The sequence below is a fragment of the Ornithodoros turicata genome, chromosome 7 (genome assembly GCF_037126465.1).
Source record: "Ornithodoros turicata isolate Travis chromosome 7, ASM3712646v1, whole genome shotgun sequence".
NCBI lineage: Eukaryota > Metazoa > Arthropoda > Arachnida > Ixodida > Argasidae > Ornithodoros > Ornithodoros turicata.
Window position 1 is genome coordinate 18,238,366 of NC_088207.1, and position 19,907 is coordinate 18,258,272.

The 19,907-nt window shown below is 45.8% G+C and overlaps 1 protein-coding gene across 1 annotated transcript in view; it reads right to left on the reverse strand.

Moving 5' to 3' along the window:
* The window catches only part of LOC135400269 (uncharacterized), a 43,554-nt gene extending 24,092 nt beyond the window's left edge, over nucleotides 1-19,462 (reverse strand). The window contains exons 1-11 of the mRNA XM_064632051.1: nucleotides 19,356-19,462; nucleotides 18,017-18,038; nucleotides 15,293-15,322; nucleotides 9,734-9,763; nucleotides 7,666-7,770; nucleotides 7,296-7,319; nucleotides 7,209-7,235; nucleotides 5,253-5,291; nucleotides 5,168-5,180; nucleotides 2,398-2,492; nucleotides 604-669 (exon numbers count right to left, since the gene is read on the reverse strand). Coding sequence (XP_064488121.1) covers nucleotides 604-669; nucleotides 2,398-2,492; nucleotides 5,168-5,180; nucleotides 5,253-5,291; nucleotides 7,209-7,235; nucleotides 7,296-7,319; nucleotides 7,666-7,770; nucleotides 9,734-9,763; nucleotides 15,293-15,322; nucleotides 18,017-18,032 — 445 coding nt within the window. The 5' untranslated portion in view covers nucleotides 18,033-18,038; nucleotides 19,356-19,462. The remainder of the gene's footprint in view (nucleotides 1-603; nucleotides 670-2,397; nucleotides 2,493-5,167; nucleotides 5,181-5,252; nucleotides 5,292-7,208; nucleotides 7,236-7,295; nucleotides 7,320-7,665; nucleotides 7,771-9,733; nucleotides 9,764-15,292; nucleotides 15,323-18,016; nucleotides 18,039-19,355) is intronic.
* Nucleotides 19,463-19,907: the final 445 nt, after the last annotated feature.

Here is a 19,907-nt window from a genome sequence, read left to right on the forward strand (position 1 = left end):
CTTCCACCGCGTATTCCACCGGTAATAAGATCGATATAAAGGTGGTGCTTGGTGGCAACAGTAAACTTCATTCAGAACAAGGCTCGTGATAAACATCAGTGCATTATCAAACACAGAATCCTGCACAGACTGTATATCAGAACATGCGTACATTCCTTTGACATGCGGTTGTTCCTACATCGAGCAAACTGCCAGCATCGCCTCACGAGATCCTGTGGGGGCAAAAGTAGATTTGATTGTGGGCCGATAAAGGGGACATACGATGGTAAAATAGAAAATGAAATACGAGAAGCGATTTTGAAATATGTAATTCGCCCCTTGATTTTGATTTTGGGATTTGTACAAATAGTAGGTGTGTGCTGTAAACAAAGGTCTCTTGCCCAAGTGCGGTTCCGTGTTGTGTGTTTCAGTCACTAGTCTGTTTCGTTCCATGTTCTTAGCGCGTTTACATAAGCCATGCAGTACGAACAGGCCCAACAAACAACGGAATGATGATGTTTAGCGCTGCTGCCCGCTTCCCATGATTTTTCCTTTCTCGGTAGTCTTTCCCTACGGACGTTCGTTCACTACCTAATGAATTGCCCCCATTCGTGGCCTACTTACAATGTGGGTAGTCTGCTTCATCGTCAGCCATGGACTTGCCGCCTTCACCATCTTCTTCATTAGCCCCTTCAAGATGAACGGAAACATGTTAACACATACATGTGCACTGATTGTGCAGTACGCTAAAAACTCGAGGAACAGCTCTAGGGAAATCGTTTGCTTCAAAGACTGTACCCGATTAAATTTCGCATTCGTTCCACTCAGTGACCTGTACTACCTCGATCGCTCAGTCGGTAGCGTGGTCGCCTTCTGATCCCGAGGTCGCGGGTTTGAACCCGGCCGAGGACGACAGCAACTTGGTGGCAGGGAAGTTGCTTAGACACAGTCTCCCGCGAGAGACGTTAAATACGGGGTGCCGTGTGCTGAGCTTCGATTGCACGTTAAAGAACACTCAGAGTGGACAAAAGGAATCCACCGACCGACCGCTGTGGCGTCGCTCATGATCTCAGTTCTATATTCTGAAACACACAGACGTCGGCCGTCCAGAATAGTGGCGCTAGTTCCCAAGGTTGGTGATAGCTACCTTGCGATACGATGCGGTACCAGCAGTATTGGTCATAACGCCATCCTCGGCCGCCGCGATTGCAGATTACAACCGGTGGCGCCTGACGGGCGGAGGAATGACACGAGACCCGAAGGAGACTTGTAATAGCGCTAACCGGCACGGCGTCTTTTGATAACCACTGACTTAGCGATGACAGAGCTTGCACAGCGTGCGCCCATCCAGGATGCTTATCTCCGCAAAGCAGTGTAGAGCAGCGTATGCTCCGAGCACTCGGCAGTGTACACTTAAAGCTAGGCAAAGGTTGTCACTGCACTGACTGTCCGTGTTTCCGAACCTAGGAAAATGACGCTCCCCATACGGTCGCGTGAATGGCCGCTTTTGCCTCATGTAGTATATAGGAGGCTATGCCTCGGTAAGTCAGGAATCCACAGACCGAAATATTGTGACTGAAAACTGACTGACAGGACACTGACATACACGGCACTGGTCAGGTGAGAGTAGCAGAGACGCGAAACTACTGCGGCGGACAGAATGCTACGGAGACCGACCGAGTGACGTCATGCGGAGAGATGGACGTTCTCCCGTCCCCACTGTCCAGAAAAACAATGTCTTTCCACAAACCATCGCTCGCACAAACATCGATATTGTACTGCTCGCGTCATGTTGCCCGTAGCTCTGCAACCCGTATTTCCTTGATTGCCATAGAAAATGTTCTAATATTGTATTTAAAGATGGACCATATGCTGCACGTGGTTCACGACGTACAAAGAACTGTGCCATACCGTGCCGTAGCAAACTGGTTTTGCCACGCCACGCCGCTTGACTGTACACTGTTAAAACAGAACTTCACCACAAAGCACGCTCCTAGCCAACCATCATTCCGAATGATATCATTCTGTGTCATGATTTGTTCAAAACAGGGGGGTGGCGCCTATCTGGGACAAGATAATCTGTCCCAGATAGGCGCCTTCTCCCATTTTCAACAAATCGATGCACAGAATGATATCACTCGGAATGATGGTTGGCTATGAGCGTGCTATGTGGTGAAGTTCTGTTTTAACAGTGTATGCGCCATCGCACGTCAGAGTATAAGCAGGCCTTTTCAGCATTACAACGGCTACTGAAATTCGCCATTAGAGATTGGCTGTGATGCCGAAAGGTTGGCATTACAGATAATTGAGAGGGATGTGTCAAATATTTGAGGCCTAAACAGCGACGGCAACACCTTAGTAACACCTTATATATCATGCGCTCATAGGACCTGCAAGGCTTTCTGGTCGTTCACTCACCGAACAGCTTGGGGATGACGAAGACCACAAATAACGCTGACACGAGGAGGAGGAGGAGGAGAAGTGCCAACAGCAGTAGTAGCTTCATTTTAGATCTGCGTGAACATATTTTATTTGTAATTTGTTTTATCTAATTATTTCCACCAAGTGGTGGTGTATCTACTCTTTTCATATTCCCCGCCTCCTACGCATAACACGCAGTGTGCGAACGCCGAACGGCACATATGCAAATTGTCACAAGACGTACGCTTCCCATTTTCATTTAGATCATGTTTAGATCACGTTTAGATCAAGTTTCGTAAGGAGATTGGTTTCGAACGTGCTATGCAGGAAAGCTCTTATACCGAAATCAAAAAATAAAATAAAAAACACACAGTACCAGTACTAGTACCACCACCCACTACACCACCAGTACACAGAGCGAAGTGATAAGCTTGTCAGTGCTGCGGAATGTTTGACGTGTGCCATGTAGGCTAAGTTGGGGCAAAATGAGACGCGGGGCAAGGCACCACATTTTTTGCTCGACGCCGTCGGTCTCAATACGCTTGAAACCTTACTCATAGGTGGCTGCTGCATGTCCGCTTTATTGCACGTGAGAATCGTCCAAATTGGTGTATGCGAGAAAAAAAAAAACGGTTACTTCTGCCTGAAATGTAAAGATCCGCCAAAAGGCGCGATTTTCTGTTGTCCTTTTTCTTGTCATCTGTGCGTTCCGCAGACTTATTCAGTCAATGTGAGTCCACATCGTATTTCTTTATTCATTCATCTAGATATATGCATTAATGCATCAGATGATATGCACGTGACAAGACGCGACAATTTAAAATTCAATGCAATTTAAGTTTAATGTAATGTAAGTCTCAATAAGTGGCGTCATGCTTGTTCCTCAGATTTATTTCTTGCGTATTACCTAGGATATTTCCGGCAAAGCAGAAGCGCACGCAAAAGCGACGGACCAGTCATCAGACTGGCGGTGCCCTGTTTGGAAAGGATGGTGGAATAAAATAGCACCGGGTCCTGTGCGGTTTTATTGCACATCATGTGGGCGGTGGGACCACGGGCTTTGTTTTGTCTGCTTCGATTGCAACTACTAATTTGTATAGTTCATTACCATGACATGCCTTATCTTGACCCACGCGATGTCTCGTCTTGCTCAAAGGCTTGGGACAAGATGAGACAATTTGTATTTTTGAATTTCTTGTTCCGTATTTATTTTAGGCCGGCTACGTCCGTTCTGCATTTACAGGTCAGAAGCTCTATAGAGCCCTGAGAATGTGCCTGTGGCTACTTCTTTTAACACAAAAAATAAGAAATTATCATCTTGCCCCAACTTACCCTACACTTCGGCGTCCCGGAGGTTTGTCGTAACGATCTGTTAATTAGATTGACTAGCTCGCACTATTTGTTGGTTAAATGTGGTTACGTCAGGGCTGGTTACAGTCGGGTTTTCGCTGAAGATTGAGCAAATTGAGAATCGTTTGCTATGGTCGACTGCTCATTGAAGACGTGGGATGGCCGGGACGAGAAATACAACCGCGGAAAGGGAAAAGCCGCGCGGGTCCCACTATTGGGTGACGGACGCGACTTGTAGCCGAGGAAAGGAGCTTTTCTTCAGATTAAACACTCGCTTAAAGGTGCTGTAAAGCAGTAGACAAGCAGGATATGCTTTCGACGTGGCTTGGGACTTTGTTGCTTGTAAATCCCATATGCGGAACCGTACGACCGACAACGCTCTCTAAATATTTATTTATCATGAAAAATCCGGCGTAGTGCAGCGGTGTCAAACAACCCCCTGTGCAGCGGGCAACACTGTCGAATATGTATTATGTATGCAGCACTATTTTGTCGCGTTTTGTATTATTTCGTATCATATTTCCATGGGAGTGCAGAGACCCCTATTTAGTGTATTTTTTGCGAAATAAAATCAAAAAGAAACGTAGCGCTGTTCGGCTGTCGGGCCCAGTGTTATGCGCATGCAACGTGGTTGCCGCCGTACGCGGCTGAGAGTACGGATCCCTTCCGAATAGTAGTACAGTGTTGCCCGTAATAATTAATTTTAACTTTCTAATTAACTGCACCACCGATTGGAATGAAATTTGCGCAGTTTTTGTACTGATGGCTTGAACTATCGAATAGCCACGCTAAATGAAATTCGGCCTCTGCTGCTTTACAGTACCTTTAAGTACCAGGATTTGCGCTCTGTATTACGGACTTTTTCTTTCCAGGCCTTCCACGTTCATTCAACGAGGACTCGCACCAACTATACCTTAACGGGGCGCTAGAGTGCAAAAATTTCACATGGAACAAAACTGGCGCAATATTGCCAGCGATACAAAAGCCGCCGGTATTCATGGGTGGAAGGATTTAAGCGTGCTGAAATTCGAAATGTACGCTTTTCCATTTCTCTCCTCCTCGAGAGGGGCTGTGCCTGAAAGGCAGTTCCATTCTCGCGATATCCTGCGATCATCGAGATATCCTCTCCACACCGCCGCGTCGCGAAGAAAAGCATAAACTGTGGTTTCCTTTGCGCTTAAATCGCGAACGACGCAACGCATGAATCCCGTTCCTTTTATATTGCTGTCAAGGTAATGGTATCTTTTATTCTGCGATGATAACGTTTTGCACTTCAGTGCTTGCTAAGACCAGAGAAATTTGCAGTCAAATTTGCTTTTGCCAACCCGTGGAGATCAAACGACCGGATGTTCCGGCGTTCGTCACTTACTTACAGCGACTTCGAGTATCTGCGTATCATACGAGTACGCATACTTACAATCTGTTATCGTCTGCAAGACGCAAAGACCAATGCACACCACTGGAATAACCCAATACCAACAGATGACAAAGTGCTATCTCACCTTTGTCGCTTTCGCCTAGGGCCGATGACCCGGTGAAACCTACATGCAAACACTGGCAGTTGAAGCTAACATTGCGTATAATTTCAAAGCACTATGGGTAAGTGTTTGTGAGGACTATTGATTATCAACTAGGTCGGCCAACCTCAGTACTTCTGGCCTTCACTCCTTGTTCTGGGCATGTACCCATAACACTTGCAAAACACAAAGCTTGGTCGACATTGAATGCAGTGTATTTCGGAAGATGACCACAAATGCACGGTCTTTATTGGATCACTTCGCTTTTATCAATTCTGAGAAATGCAGATTCGGAACTTGCACGAGTCTCTATGGTGGTTGGATGGACGTGGATAGCCATTAACAGAAGCCAATGAGGGCGTTCGTCCATCCGCAAGCCAGACCCGCCAGTTGGTCTGATGTAGCCGGCTGAGTCTAATGGGTCCTTTCCCGTGCCCAGAGCGAGTGACGATAAAAGGGCTGCCATTTTCTTTTTCTTTTTGTGAGGCGTACTCGGTAGGAGTTGGTTATTTGATCTAAATGCTGGCGACCCAGCGATTGGCACCATAGGTTCATCGTTCATCACAATGGCGTTCCGAGAATCGTAAGATTGAGCACGTCAGTCCATGAGCTGCAGAAAGCAACTGTAGCCAACTAGCGGCTGTTCAGCAGGGCTTCGTTCCAGAGTCATGGCTGCAGAATGCGAGCCATGCTGAACAAATATTTAGCGTGAGCATGGCTTTCCATTCCGAGACACCGGATGACATGGGATTTTACTGGCTGTAGCCACGGCAGCAGCCAACTCACGCGGCTTTATTGCACAGTGTTTACCGGCTTCCGATCGCTACTGCCTAAAAAATTCAATAGTTATTTTCACGGAAATTACAAATGATCTCTACTGCAAAGCATGCGTGGTGTAAAATTGTGTTACAAACCCTGTTATTTGGAACATTTGGTATCAATGACATACAGACGGAACTGTACTTCAGAGAGACAATCTGGAGCTGTCGACTGATTTTCATGTCAGAAATGGTTACGACTAAGTTTACGTGTAGATTCCCAGTAAAGCGTTGTAGTCTTTCAGGTTAATACTTGAATGAAACGAACGGCATCGGTTACATCCGGTTTTGGTATTACGATGACGCAAGCATGACGTACCACACTCGCGCCAATCTTGAACGGCGGGGCAGACTCTCTCTGCCGCAAAACCGGCTCTGAAACACGGCAGCTGACGGAAAGCCACCGACTCGAATCCACATCCTCGGTGCACGCAATTACACTGCGGCGACATCGTGCTCCGCCGCTTACAGATCATTACTTTCGCGTTGGCGTTTGCCTTATTATTCGGACTCTGCAACTTGCGATAATTTCCGCCCTGGAGCCGGACGCTAATCTGAACAAACCGTTCGTGATCGTTCGTGACCTGTAGTCCGGCGCCACGTCTGGGGAAGGCGCAAGGGCCGGTTGCCCGTTTCGCCCCACCCTCGGAACAGCTCTGCGCAAAGCGACACGTATAGCCTACAGTCGTGTCGGCTTCAGACTTGTTCCTGTGTCCCTATCAAGTAGGCAGGGTGCGCAATAGAGTTTCAATCTTTATCAATGCATGCTCGAAACGGTCGTATACAAACAAAACGAAGAAAAAGAAGAAAATGGAATGTCACCCCAATTCCCGCAAGTAGAACCGCAATGTGTCCTACACTCTTAAAAATGAACTTCACCGCATAGTACACACATAGCCAACCATCGTCTCGAATGATATCGGTATCTGCCTTGATTTGTTGAAAACGGGAGGCGTACGCCTTTTTTGTGACACTTATGCTGTTCATAATTGTCACAGAAAAGGCGTACGCCTCCCATTTTCAACAAATCAGGGCAGATAACGATATCATTCGCGATGATGGTTGGCTAGGAGCTTGCTATGCGGTGAAGTTCATTTTTAAGAGTGTATATATGTGCACTTACCCTGTCCATACTGCTCTGTGCCCCAACCTGGAAAACCCGTTGAAACAACGTCAGAAACTCACAAGGAATGTGTAAGTTTGATTTTACCTTGATAACCTTGCTGGTCGTAACCTGCGAACAACAAGTGTTATTAATGAGTATTAACCCCACAAATGGCACAATACATAAATGTCTAACATTACAGTATAACTAGATACCATGCAATTATATATCGTATGTGGGTATGCATAACGTATAAGATAAGGAGAAAAGGAATGCAAATAAACGTATCATTAAGAAAACCAGCACCATGCAGCTTATATTGCATTTGCGATAGACACAATGAGGGAAACTGCTGCTTAACCCTTCTCTCACAATTTTGGGCATTGGGAAGCAGTTCAAATGCCACCTTGTAGCTCAGCTTGAACCCTAGAGACTATCTAGAAACTGTAGTTTACGGGATGTTCAGAAAACTCACCGGTGCCATACTGATCCGTAACGTAAGAGCCTGTGCCATACTGTTCTGTGCCGTATTGTTCTGTGCTGTACTGTTCTGTGCCGTAGAAGTCCGTGCCGTAAGTGCCTGAAATAAAAAATCATCTCCCTCATGCATCGACTCGGGATTCTGTTGTCCCTACTGTTGTCGAGCCCACGCAATTTTCATCATGAAGGCATACATTCCCCTTCATTCAAAGTATGGATGAAGTAAACTCTTAAACACAACTTCAGGTCTGTTCGATTAGACTTGCACTCCTTCAACCAGTTCCGGGCGGCGCAGGGCCAGTTCTGAACCAGCGCAGCACTAGGCCAACTCCAGTTCAACGGTGCAACACTAGTGCCGCCGCGAAACGAATATCGAAGTGCAGCGCTAGTGCGGGCCTTCTGCTCTCCGCGAGTCTTAACACCGCTACAGATTGTAAGAACGCGTGTGACATTTCAATCACATGTGCATTGCTGTTTTTAATTTCGAACACAATGAACTGTGCAACAATTGTGCAAACAGCCATGAAACTTGTGGATTCTGACAGCGAGGACGAAGAATTCGACGACCTGGTAACCGTGATAGCGTTGAATCGTCTGCGAACTGACAGGAATCGTGTACCAATGTGCACCGAAACTGTAGTGGATCGTTATTTCGACTTCGAATTCAAACGCCTCTTCCGGCATTTACATTAACTATTATTTGCCTTGTGTCGTCTGCTGCCATTGCTGCCATTACTCTGCACTGCCGTTGAATTGAACCCCTGCGGAAGTGCAGAGTTTCCTTACACTAGGGCTACACTTGGCGCGCACTGGTCTGAAACGAACGAGACGGTGCAGGGGGCGCTCGGGCTGCACTGGCGAAACGAACGGGCGAGTGCAGCACCACCGGAACTGGTTCAGGCAGTGCAGGCCTAATGGAACGTACTATTCATCACACAACACGGTGAAGGCCAACCATTGCACAGAATGATAACGTTATCACTCCTCATCTGTGGAACGCGTGAGGCATACCCCTTTTTGTGATAATTAGCACAACTGCATAAATGTCACGAAAAAGCGTACGTCTTCAGTCTTTAACGAATCACGGGGCAGAACATTGTCATTCGGGATGGTGGCTGGCGAAGAGCGTGTCATGCGGTGAAGTTGTTTTAATAGTATTTCAAGGTACGTCTAAAAAGAGAGCTTGGCTCTTTCTATCACGTTGTATCATATGGTAAATGCTTCGTTGGGGTATGGCAGTGCTCACAGTTGAACCAGCCAATGTCTCGGGAGACCTAAGTATATTCAGCGCCCTCAACAGCCCGGCACTCCGTAAAAGCCTTCCTCCAAAATTCCGAAAATCCCAAAACGTCAGTCCACACAACCCGCCCCCCGACAACATACCCTGAAATGATCATCCTACCCCAATCCTTGCATACACGAATCACATTTTCACCACGTCGCACGGTGAAGGCCAACGATTGCACGGAATGATACTGTTGTCACTACAGATTTCTGGAAAGCAGGGGGAGCACGCCTTTTTCGAACAAGTAACTGCATAAGTGTCCCAAAAAGGCGTACACTTCCCGTGTTTACGAAATCGGGGGGCAAATCGATGGCGGCAACGCCAGCTATGTGGTGAAATTCTGAGTGCATAGCCTAGCAGACATAAATGCACATTGGAATTTACCCCATTCTTCCTCACATCGCTAAACGTGCAGCTCGCGTTATAGTTAACTTGAGCACCGCTTAAGCCTGCGAAGTGGCAAGAGTGCCACCCTGGCAGCGTCTATAACAGAAAATATTGACTTCAGTGTGACCCTTCTGACTGTAAACAGATGACCAAAACATCCTCCGTCCGTCATTTCTACTAAGAAGAACCCGGGTCTGCATGCCGGAATGGCGTTGAAATTAACTAAGAAATTAATACGAGCCGTATACTCCAAGATGCCGCTGAATTCTCGGGTCACCCGTCTGGCGACTCCGACCCATTATCACGTGTGTACTAGATGTGAACTACTTGCGCGAATCGGCACTGAATTTATGACACGAGCCTTTTTTATTATTAGTATTCACGTACTTACCGGCATCGTACTGCTCCGCTCCGTAATTTTCTGAAACGAAAAGGTCATTACATAAACACTGTCTGATGATCTATAAACTGCTACAGAGGGCTTGTTGAGGTCGTAAATGAGCCTGGAATGGTACGAACAAAATTCTGTCCTGAGGAGTACTCTTAAAAATCAACCATTACAATTTTTTGTGACACTTACGCTGTTCATAATTGTCACAACAGGGCGTACGTCTCCCGCTTTTAACAAATCAGGGCAAATAACGATATCATTCGGGATTATGATTGGCTAGGGGCGTGCTATGCGGGGAAGTTCTAAGCGTGTAGAAATTAGTACTGATTTCTACGCTTTAGGACGCACGAAACGCACGAGTGGAGCGGGCTATATTGGTGCGCAATAAGGCTTTCAATCTCGCAGGTAAGAATATCTGCTTTTCTCGGCTGCCTGTTTGCGATGTCACGTCACCCGCTCCGGAGGCCAGTAGGGGTAGGTACACTAATAGAAGTGAACTTCACCACATAGCACGCTCCTAGCCAACCATCATCCCGAATGACAACGTTCTCGCCCCTGATTTGCTGAAAACGGGAGGAGGAGCCTATTTTGTGCCGTGCATAATGGCACAAAATAGGCTCCTCCTCCCGTTTTCAACAAATCGGGGGCGAGAACGTTGTCATTCGGGGTGATGGTTGGCTAGGAGCGTGTTATGTGGTGAAGTTCATTTTTAAGATTGTAGTAACACTCATATATTATATTATAATACAGATGCATAATACATCCTAGAAATGGGTATTACAGTACTAACCGCGATTCTACATAACACTAATACCTATCGTCACAGTTCCTTCAGCGTCATTACTATTACTTTGATTCTGAGGTATTATAATGCATAATACTAAATACCTCTAGGTATTACAGAGTAGTGCTGGTCATACATTGCTGCATAACTCGGGAAGAAACCAGAAATATATAATATTTGTGCGCTTTATTTCATGTGCTTGTATCGTTCAGCATGTTCTCAAAGGGGTAATTCTCAAGTGCATGCTCGTGCTAGGCAAATGGGAATAACATTTCCGATATGATGAGGTCGCCCCGATATATTTCGAGCACAGTGGACATCTTCCTCTCAGTGTGGACGATGTAAAGTCTGACCTTTTCGGGTTAAATGCCTTTCTCGATTTGGGGGGGGGGGGGGGCACAAATCTGGTGCGCTAATCGGTTTAATCTGAAATTTGGGTGCTATTGAAACAATCGGGTATGATCGCGTTGTTTTCTTCTATATTACACTCTGTCCGCATAGCTCTTGGGATCGTTCACAGGCAACTGAATGATATTTGTACCTTTGCGAGTCATTTGTTGATATTAGAGCTCTATGTTAACCGTTCAAACGTCAAAACGTTTAAACGTTTTCTTAAGAAACGCGTTTTGTAACACGTTTCACAGATTAAACGTTTTCTTCAAACACGTTTAAACATGTTCTGTTAGATATACGTTCATCAGCACGTAGACGTATTTTGTCAAGATACGTTTAAACGTTTTCGTTCGCATAAACGTATAGCAGCACGTATACATATATAAACGTTTTCTTAGGAGACATTTAATCGTTTTCTTTCCTCCTCTAAGCACTACAGCTTAATTTCCTTGAACGACAGTGCAGGGTATCGTTAAGTGGCATGTTACTTTGTCCCGCTCATTTGTGACCGTCTTTGTTTAATAAAGAGCAGTCACAGCTCAGGGCGCATTTTATTCAGTTTCTTGCCAAGACCCCGTTCGCAGCGTACACAGAACTCCGCTCCGTGTGGACTCATGGCATTGGGATCGCAGACACTCCAAAAACGGAGCTTCATCTCATCGACATCGTCCAGCAGAATTACAATTCTGGGTTTTATCCTTTTCTCCATCCCAATTTGTTCATAACGGGAGGTGTACGGCTTTTTGTGGGAATTCGCGTCGCGAATCATGCCACAAAAGTCGTGCTCATCCCTTTTTTCCCACTCTAGTTCAAGAATACGCCAGATATCATTCGGGACAGTGATTGCTTCTTAACGCGTGATTGGCAAATGTTCTGGTTTTAGAGTGCAATAGTGGGAGCCAGTAGGAAAGAGCAGGTTACATGCTTCAGGATAAAGTAGTCGCTCAAGGTGACAATCTTCTGCGTTGGTCTTTTCACCAAAATACTACTCGCGTAAAGAAGGTAAATACGGAATTTTTAGTATAAACTACCCAAAAGACCCAAACGTCATCACCGACATTACGAGCTCGATATGTTTAAAACATGTTTAAAGTGAAACACTTCGGTTCATAATGAAATATACGACGAAAATGAACACTGATAGGGCGGCTTAAAAGCCAAATATGAACTGAAGTAATACGCTACTTAAAAGACAGTGAGAAACCGGCGTAGTTGGTAATTACTGATGGAAACCATGGCATAATGAGGACAACTTCTGTCTCTGTCCCCGTAATGCCTGGCGCGTCCACGTTTCCCATTAATAAAGATAAGTTGCTTACATAGCTACCCGTTTCGAAAGGCGTTGAGTTTCGTATTAACAAGACGTTCAACCGCTTCATTTTAACAAAACGCTTAAGCGTTTCGCATTAACAAAATGCTTAAACATTTCAGATTCACAAAACGTTTAAACGTTTCATAAGGAAATGTTTTCCAGATTATACGTGAATCTAAACGGCGTATAAAACGTTTAAACGGAAACGTTTTAAACGAAAGTCGGAAAAACGTGCAAGATCCTGAGCCCTAGTTGATATGCGTGAGCAAAGTCCCCTACCCCAATGGGAGGGAGGTCTTTGTATCCCGATATAGGAGGATATTACATTCGGGATATTACAGAGGAGTCCGCGCGTGCGGTGTGCTTTCCTTCTCGCGCTCGGACCTACATCGACATGCAAAGTGCATCACCACCAACCAAATACCAAATGTGTATTGCTCGCCCATCTTATTTCCCCTCCAAATCAGTTCTATAATACATTACATCTCGAACGAGGAGGTCCAGTCCTCAGACGAGAGTTTCCCGTCAGCATGCTTCCCTCTCACATGGGGTCCTTTCTTTCTCGCGCCACTGACATGCGAAAATATACATATACACATTTGTATACGTGAAACTATATTTTATTAATGTCAATGACTGAGAATATGTAAGAGGAATACCAGCTAATATCTGAGGAACGCAGTTAAAGATATTGATATCAAATGAATAGATTCAATGGCCTGGTGGGTGTCAGTCACATTCCCCAATCAGATAACCTCCAGGAACACAACTTTTCATTAAAGAAGATATTCCTAATATGGGCAATCGAACGTCTGAGCTTCCTGTGACCACCATTCCTCACGAGAGAGATCAACAGAGAAGTAGAACCAGACCTACACTCTTAAAAATGAACTTCACCACATAGCACGCTCCTAGCCAACCATCACCCCGAATGACAACGTTCTCGCCCCAGATTTGTTGAAAACGGGAGGAGGAGCCTATTTTGTGCACAAAATAGGCTCCTCCTCCTGTTTTCAACAAATCAGGGGCGAGAACGTTGTCATTCGGGATGATGGTTGGCTAGGAGCGTTCTATGTGGTGAGGTTCATTTCTAAGAGTGTACCCAACCATAACAATAATTAGAACTAGCCATAGTCAGCACTAGATTGCCTGCTGCTATTCCTCTTTTGATCCCTACTACTCTCGATGTTGATTACACACTGTCAATTATTGATATTACTAAAATATAGTTTCACGTATACAAATGTGTACGTGTATGTTTTTTGCTTACACCATGTGACAGCTAAGCAAGCAGAGAGGAAACACCTCCAATGAGTGTAGTTCGGGAGATAACGTATGCAGATCTAATGTGGAGAGAGAAAAAATATGTGTGGGCAATAATATTTGGCTGGTGGTGATGTCGTTTGCATGTCCGAACGTGAGCACACTCTTAAAAATGAACTTCACCGCATAGCAGGCTCCTAGCCAACCATCATCTCGAATGATATCGTTATCTTGCCTGATTTGTTGAAAACGGGGGGCGTACGCCCCTTTTGTGACAATTATGAACAGCATAAGGCGTACGCCTCCCGTTTTCAACAAATCAGGGAAGATAACGATATCATTCGAGATGATGGTTTGCTAGGAGCGTGCTATGCGGTGAAGTTCATTTTTAAGAGTGCAGGCTTGCGTTCCTGAGCACGAGAAGGAAAGGAGACCGTGAGCTAGGACTCCTCCCAGAAATAATATCCTCCAATATCGGAAGTGAACGAAGTATCCTCCTATATTGGGGGAGGGGGATAGGATTTAATCCTCCTCGTCGCCCTACTACTTGCGTATGGTACCAAACAGAAGCTTTCTGTTTACGAACCTCACAAACATGGTGCATGCTTGTCTACGCTGCGTTTGTACAGTGATATTGTTTACTTTGCCCGAGATCTGAAAATTCATACATGTCAGTACGACAAAGAAATGCCGGTTCATTGTTTTGCATTACCAGGTGTAGACAAGTGACGAACTTGTTGTGATACTCCTCATTGCAATACTACGTTGTTGCAATTGCTTATTGCAATAAGTCATTGCAATACTACGTTTACTCAATCTGCGGCAGAGATAGGTTCCTTCAGCGCTGGGGACGGTAAATACGCTACGCAGTGTGCAGAGATTTCAGTGCACGTCGAAGAACCCTAATGTGGCCAAAATTAATCCAGAGTACGACCACTGTGGCGTCGCCCAATGTTAATGGTTGTCTCGCTGCGTAAAATCAAATGTAAGCTTGATTTCTTGTGACATGAGTTGAACTCCTGCGACTGGTTAACACACGAAGCTTCCGTCTTTCTTGACTAGGGAGCGAATAAAAGAAAGCGTGCGATATTTTCACTAGGCTGAGAAGCAGCATAACTCTTTTCGATTTCGGTACTACAAACGTGTACTCTAGCTGCTTTTGAAAGCCGTCACTAGGTGGTCACGGCTACATTGAAGTCACGAATACGGGGCACCATGCGAATCCTGTGCTCTGGACAGGGAAGGCGACTGTTTTAATCACAACCATCATTGCAATTGTGATTGAGAGTGTGTGCAAGTGTTAAGAGCGATCTGACTCCTCTGAAATAGCCGGTTCCATTTAACCGACAGAAACGGGTCGAGTTTACCTATCGCAGGTCATCCCTTCAATCCTCCCTAGAAGATTGGTCGACACGCACTGATGGGAGAGGATTTGCTGGGATGAACCAACTGGACCCGCTTTCGTCGAGTTCATGTAAACGCGGCTATAGCATTACAAGACGTGGCGAGCATAACGTGAACATAATATATTGTGGAGCATATGCCCGTATCACACGAATGGAAGGGACACGAACGAGCGTCCTGGTTGACAACGGCGCAGTCGCTTTTTTATGTAAGCGCCCGCGTTGTTTTGTGGATATAATAGAATTTCCATTTTCACGAACAAATATCATCGTGGGAGATTGAGAGCCAGAATAAGTAGACAGCCAGTGGCTAAAGAGCCAACGCCCCCCCCCCCCCCCCCCGAATAACATTTCCACATTCGGCAGTGCAAAGCACAATCTAGTGTTTGTAGAAACAGTCTTACCTGTGCCATACTGCTCAGTTGCCCATGCATCTGTGTTAAGAATACGAAACCAAGGTGATATTAGATACATGAACATTTTACGAACGCTTCATCCACATTTGTGTAAATGGTCAGCGGAACTCAGAAATGTGACATTCCAGTCCATCGTTCGGGACTAATTCGAGCCGCGCAGTCACCTAAAATTTAAATATTTCCTATAAAAGCGCCACTACGCACTAAGTCTTATATTGATCATTTATGTCATTGTGATCTACGTGTCTGACGTTGGGTACTGCCAAAGTATTTTCACTCCACGAGAAAGTATCATAAAGCTAATTTCGCCTTATGACGTCACATTTCACGTCTTACGAAATATGACGTCGGTGCTCACTATCCCATCACTCTGGCCATATTGCATCGCCAAGGTCGCTTCCAGTCTCCTGCAGAAACCACGGAGGAAGGAAAGAGGAGGAGCCTTAGTGCGCCGAGAAGTGAAGACGAGATTGGGGGCCACTCCAGTGACATCACCGCTGGCTTTCCGGTTTCGGTTACATACATCCAGACTTGTACGTAACGGGTAACGGGTAATTGCGTTACTAGTAATCAATTACTTTTTTAAGTAATTTGTAACGTAATCGATTACTTTTGGGGCCCAGTAATTTTTTGAGTCATTCAATTACAATTTTCAGTAATCAATAACCAAGTAATCGATTACTTGGAAACTAAAGAATCCACATTGTGTTGGACGACGCACACACACATATATGGGATGATTCACCGCCGCGAGAAGACAAAACCAACTGCCCTCTGCAAGTTCGGTGCAAGGCAGCTGTCTTATCTCTAGGACTTTTCCCGCAACAATTACTTTCCCGAGGACCCCGAGGTCAATTGCCACAGTGTTCCGCACGTGTAGTGTATTTTTGAGTCCACTGTCCTCTCCCCATTCATGTGTACTATCTATCCGTAACCCGGCCTGTATGCAGTAAGTTGTACTGTAGGTTGTGGGAGTTCCAGTTGGGACTCTTTTCACAGAGCTCTCAAAACTCTCAACATCTCGACACATTTTTCACAGAACTCTCGACCCCGATAACCCCTTTTTTTTTTGTGGATATCTTTTTTCTATCTTTTTTTTATATCGTTTTCTCAGATATCGAAAGTAATTGGCAAAGTAACGCGTTACTTTTCAAAGCGTTACTTCATTACTTTTTCCGGCAAGTAATTTGTAACGGTAAAAAATTATTTTCGTACAAGGTAACGGTAATCAATTACTTTTTTTTAGTAACGTGTACAAGTCTGCATACATCTCTATGGGAGCCCCCAACGCATAGTTTCGGACTACATGGAGTGGTGTGGTGCCGTACGCGCTCCTCTCTCCTCGTATCAGGAGCGATAACCCTATCATTCTTGGCGATGGCTGGCGCACAGCGTGGTATGCGGTAAAGTTCCGTTTTTAGAGTGTAGGTGGCGTGCTCCGGAGCATTCGCGCTAGTAGCGAACTCGCAAATGAACGTTAAGCAGCGTGCGGCCGATAATACCGGGAAGCTGCGTGCGACAAAGCTTGCCGCAGTTGCACTCGGCCACATGTCCAGAAATGGGCACCAAAGAGTACACTCTAAAAACAGAGCTTCACCGCATAGCAGGCTGTGCGCCAACCATTGCCACGAATGATAGGGTTACCGCTTCTGATTCGAGGAGAGAGAGGGGCGTACGCCTTTTTGTGGCAATTTGGATATATGGTAATTGCCACAAAAAGGCGTAAGCCTCCCTCTCTCCACGAATCAAAAGCGATAACCCTATCATTCCCGGCAATGGTTGGCGCACAGCGTGCAATGCGGTGAAGTTATGTTTTTAGAGTGTACACTCTTAGAAATGAACTTCACCGCATAGCACGCTCCACGCCAACCATAATCTCGAACGATATTGTTAGCAGCACTGATTTGTTGAAAACGGGAGGCGTACGCCTTTTTTGTGACACTTATGCTGTTCATAATTGTCACAAAAAAGGCGTACGCCTCCCGTTTTCAGCAAATCAGGGCAGATAACGATATCATTCGAGATTATGGTTGGCTAGGAGCGTGCTATGCGGTGAAGTTCATTTCTAAGAGTGTACAGTGAAGAGTACAGTTTAGCAAGAAGCGAACACGTATGCAGGCGACACCCGTCCAAGGTATTTGAAACCGCGTCGAAATGTTGGATATGGTTATGTAACTCAACATTACTGTTCTGTGAGTCTCCAATGTTTGAAACCTGTAGTTCCAGGCCCTTCTGCAAGTTTTTTTTTCAAAACGAGCGAGCCATAATTCTGTTTTATTTTCTCATGTCGATGGACTCGCTTGAATTCGATTGAAACGGCAATTAAATATGAAGGATGTTTGCTTCGCGTTACGATCAGTTATTGAACGTCGATGTGCGCAGGGATATATTGACGCAGACGGCAGTTGCAATCTAAGAATCCACGAAATAGATTCCAAAAGAAAATGAAAGCCTAAAAGAATCCAAAGTGATCCAAAGCAGACCGCGTTCGAACCCTTACACGACCTGTGCTGTCTCTCGCTTGCACTCTAAAAAGAGTAAACTTCGCAGCATCACACTTCAAGGTCAAACAGGCTATCGAGAAGAGCAAAGATACACCAACCAGCGTGCATCAATCGCGGAGCAGTACGCAAACATTATCACCAACTCCTGTCATACGCAAGCCAGTCCCGACTAGTTATCAGGGTGGACTGGAATGTGAATTGGCCTTACCGGTAGAGTCAGCCATGGTAATCTGCGCAGAGAAAATTGCGATGTATTGATGATGACATTAATGGCACAGAAATCACCACTTAAGACATTGCGCTCATAGTGACCCTAAGGACACAGCAACAATGACGACCTTGCCATCAACAACATGTATGTCAAAATCACTATCATACTGTGATATGGGGTTTATTGTTATTCACGGGACGTCACTTATGAGGGAGCGCCACTGTCGAGGAGGAGGAGGAGGAGGAGGAGTGTCGTTGGGAGGAACCGAGAGGTCTGCCTGCCTGATTAGGCGGCATGTTTCTCGGGAAGGGAAAGGTGGTGGAGAGGAGGAGAGGAAAGGGTGAAGTGGAAGACCGAGCGGAATCCGCTCGGGGGGAGGATAGCTGCGTCCATGGGCCGGCTTCAGGGGGACTGTGCCGGCATACGCCTATTACACATCTGAGGGAAACCCAGGAAAAACCCCAGACGGGACAGCCGGCCCGCGGATTCGAACCGCGGACCTCCCAGTCTCCAAGCGCACGCGTTACCGCTGCGCCACCGGAGCTGGTAGCGCCACTGTCGCTAGGGGATTTGCCGGCATCGTCTGGGTCTCGATCTTCCAGACCTTCATTAAAGCGTTCATCGTGTATTTGGTGTGTTCTAGTTGATGTATTGTGGGAATACTACTTGCACTATATTACAGAAATTCCCATATTATCCGTGTTAATACTCTTTCAAAAATCATATGGCAGCCAACGAAAACTAGAAACAAACTTCGACGGACCTATGTCGTGGCGGTACTGTTTTCATAGCTATAGTGACCTCTATATGGGTGACGCCAGTGCTGAAGCTTTCTGGCGAGACATCACTAGTTGTCCGAGAAATTAAACGTCGGGGGGGGGGGGGGGTCGAGCTTCGCGTGGTAGGGGTATGTGTTTACAGTTGCAAGTTTATGGGTATATGCACTGATAGCCGAGCTGTACTGGGCAATCTCAGAAATTTAAGAGGGGTGTTGCAAAAATCTAGGGAGAGTGTATATATATACCGTCGCGGGTATAGGGAAATCACTGGCCATCACGCTCCCGGACACCCGTTTATACTTCGATAAACATACACCAGCGTTCACATATTGCACTATTATTCATTATCATTCTTAGTGCGATGTGGGAATGAAATACGAAGACTACTTAATGTACGCGCCATTCAGAACCCATTGTTCCCATTAGCGTAATACGTATCAATGAGTGACGTTACAATTTACACGCCAAGCTAGAGTAGTAGTAGTAGTAGTAGTAGTAGTAGTAGTAGTAGTAGTAGTAGTAGTAGTAGTAGTAGTAGTAGTACGAAACCCACATACCGTTTTGCAAGAGTCAGACAGAAAGAAATGTCAGAAGAAGAGAAGTCGCACACAGCTGAACCGTTGGTCAGTGCAAATGGATTGCTCGTGAGGTACGTGGCAGCTTGCACGCGTTGCGTCACAGTTCTGAAACGTTTCTTTCTCGTCAGCACGAGGCGGTTGAGATATGAAAGGTAGAAAACAGATGGTGCTACCACATGCAGTGCAAATATTTTTTTAGAACATATGTTAAGCAAATCTAATGGCGAATTCCACTGGTTGTTGTAGTTCAGAAAAGGCTATACTGACTCGACTTCTTGCATGATCGCTTGAATGCAACGTGCTCAGCGTTTCATTGGTCGTTCCGTTCCCTCTTGGTTCGTATCTGCACTCAAGCGAGTTCTTTCATTAGCACCACCACCACCGAGACCACCTCTTCACGCAAGCCACACGGTACACTACACTGCGCTGCACGAAACGACCAGCCGAGTTCTTCATAATGTCTAGAAGCTCAGTGACGTTGCCCAATCGTTAAAGGATCAGTGAAAGACCCTTCCATCAATTCCTTGGTGA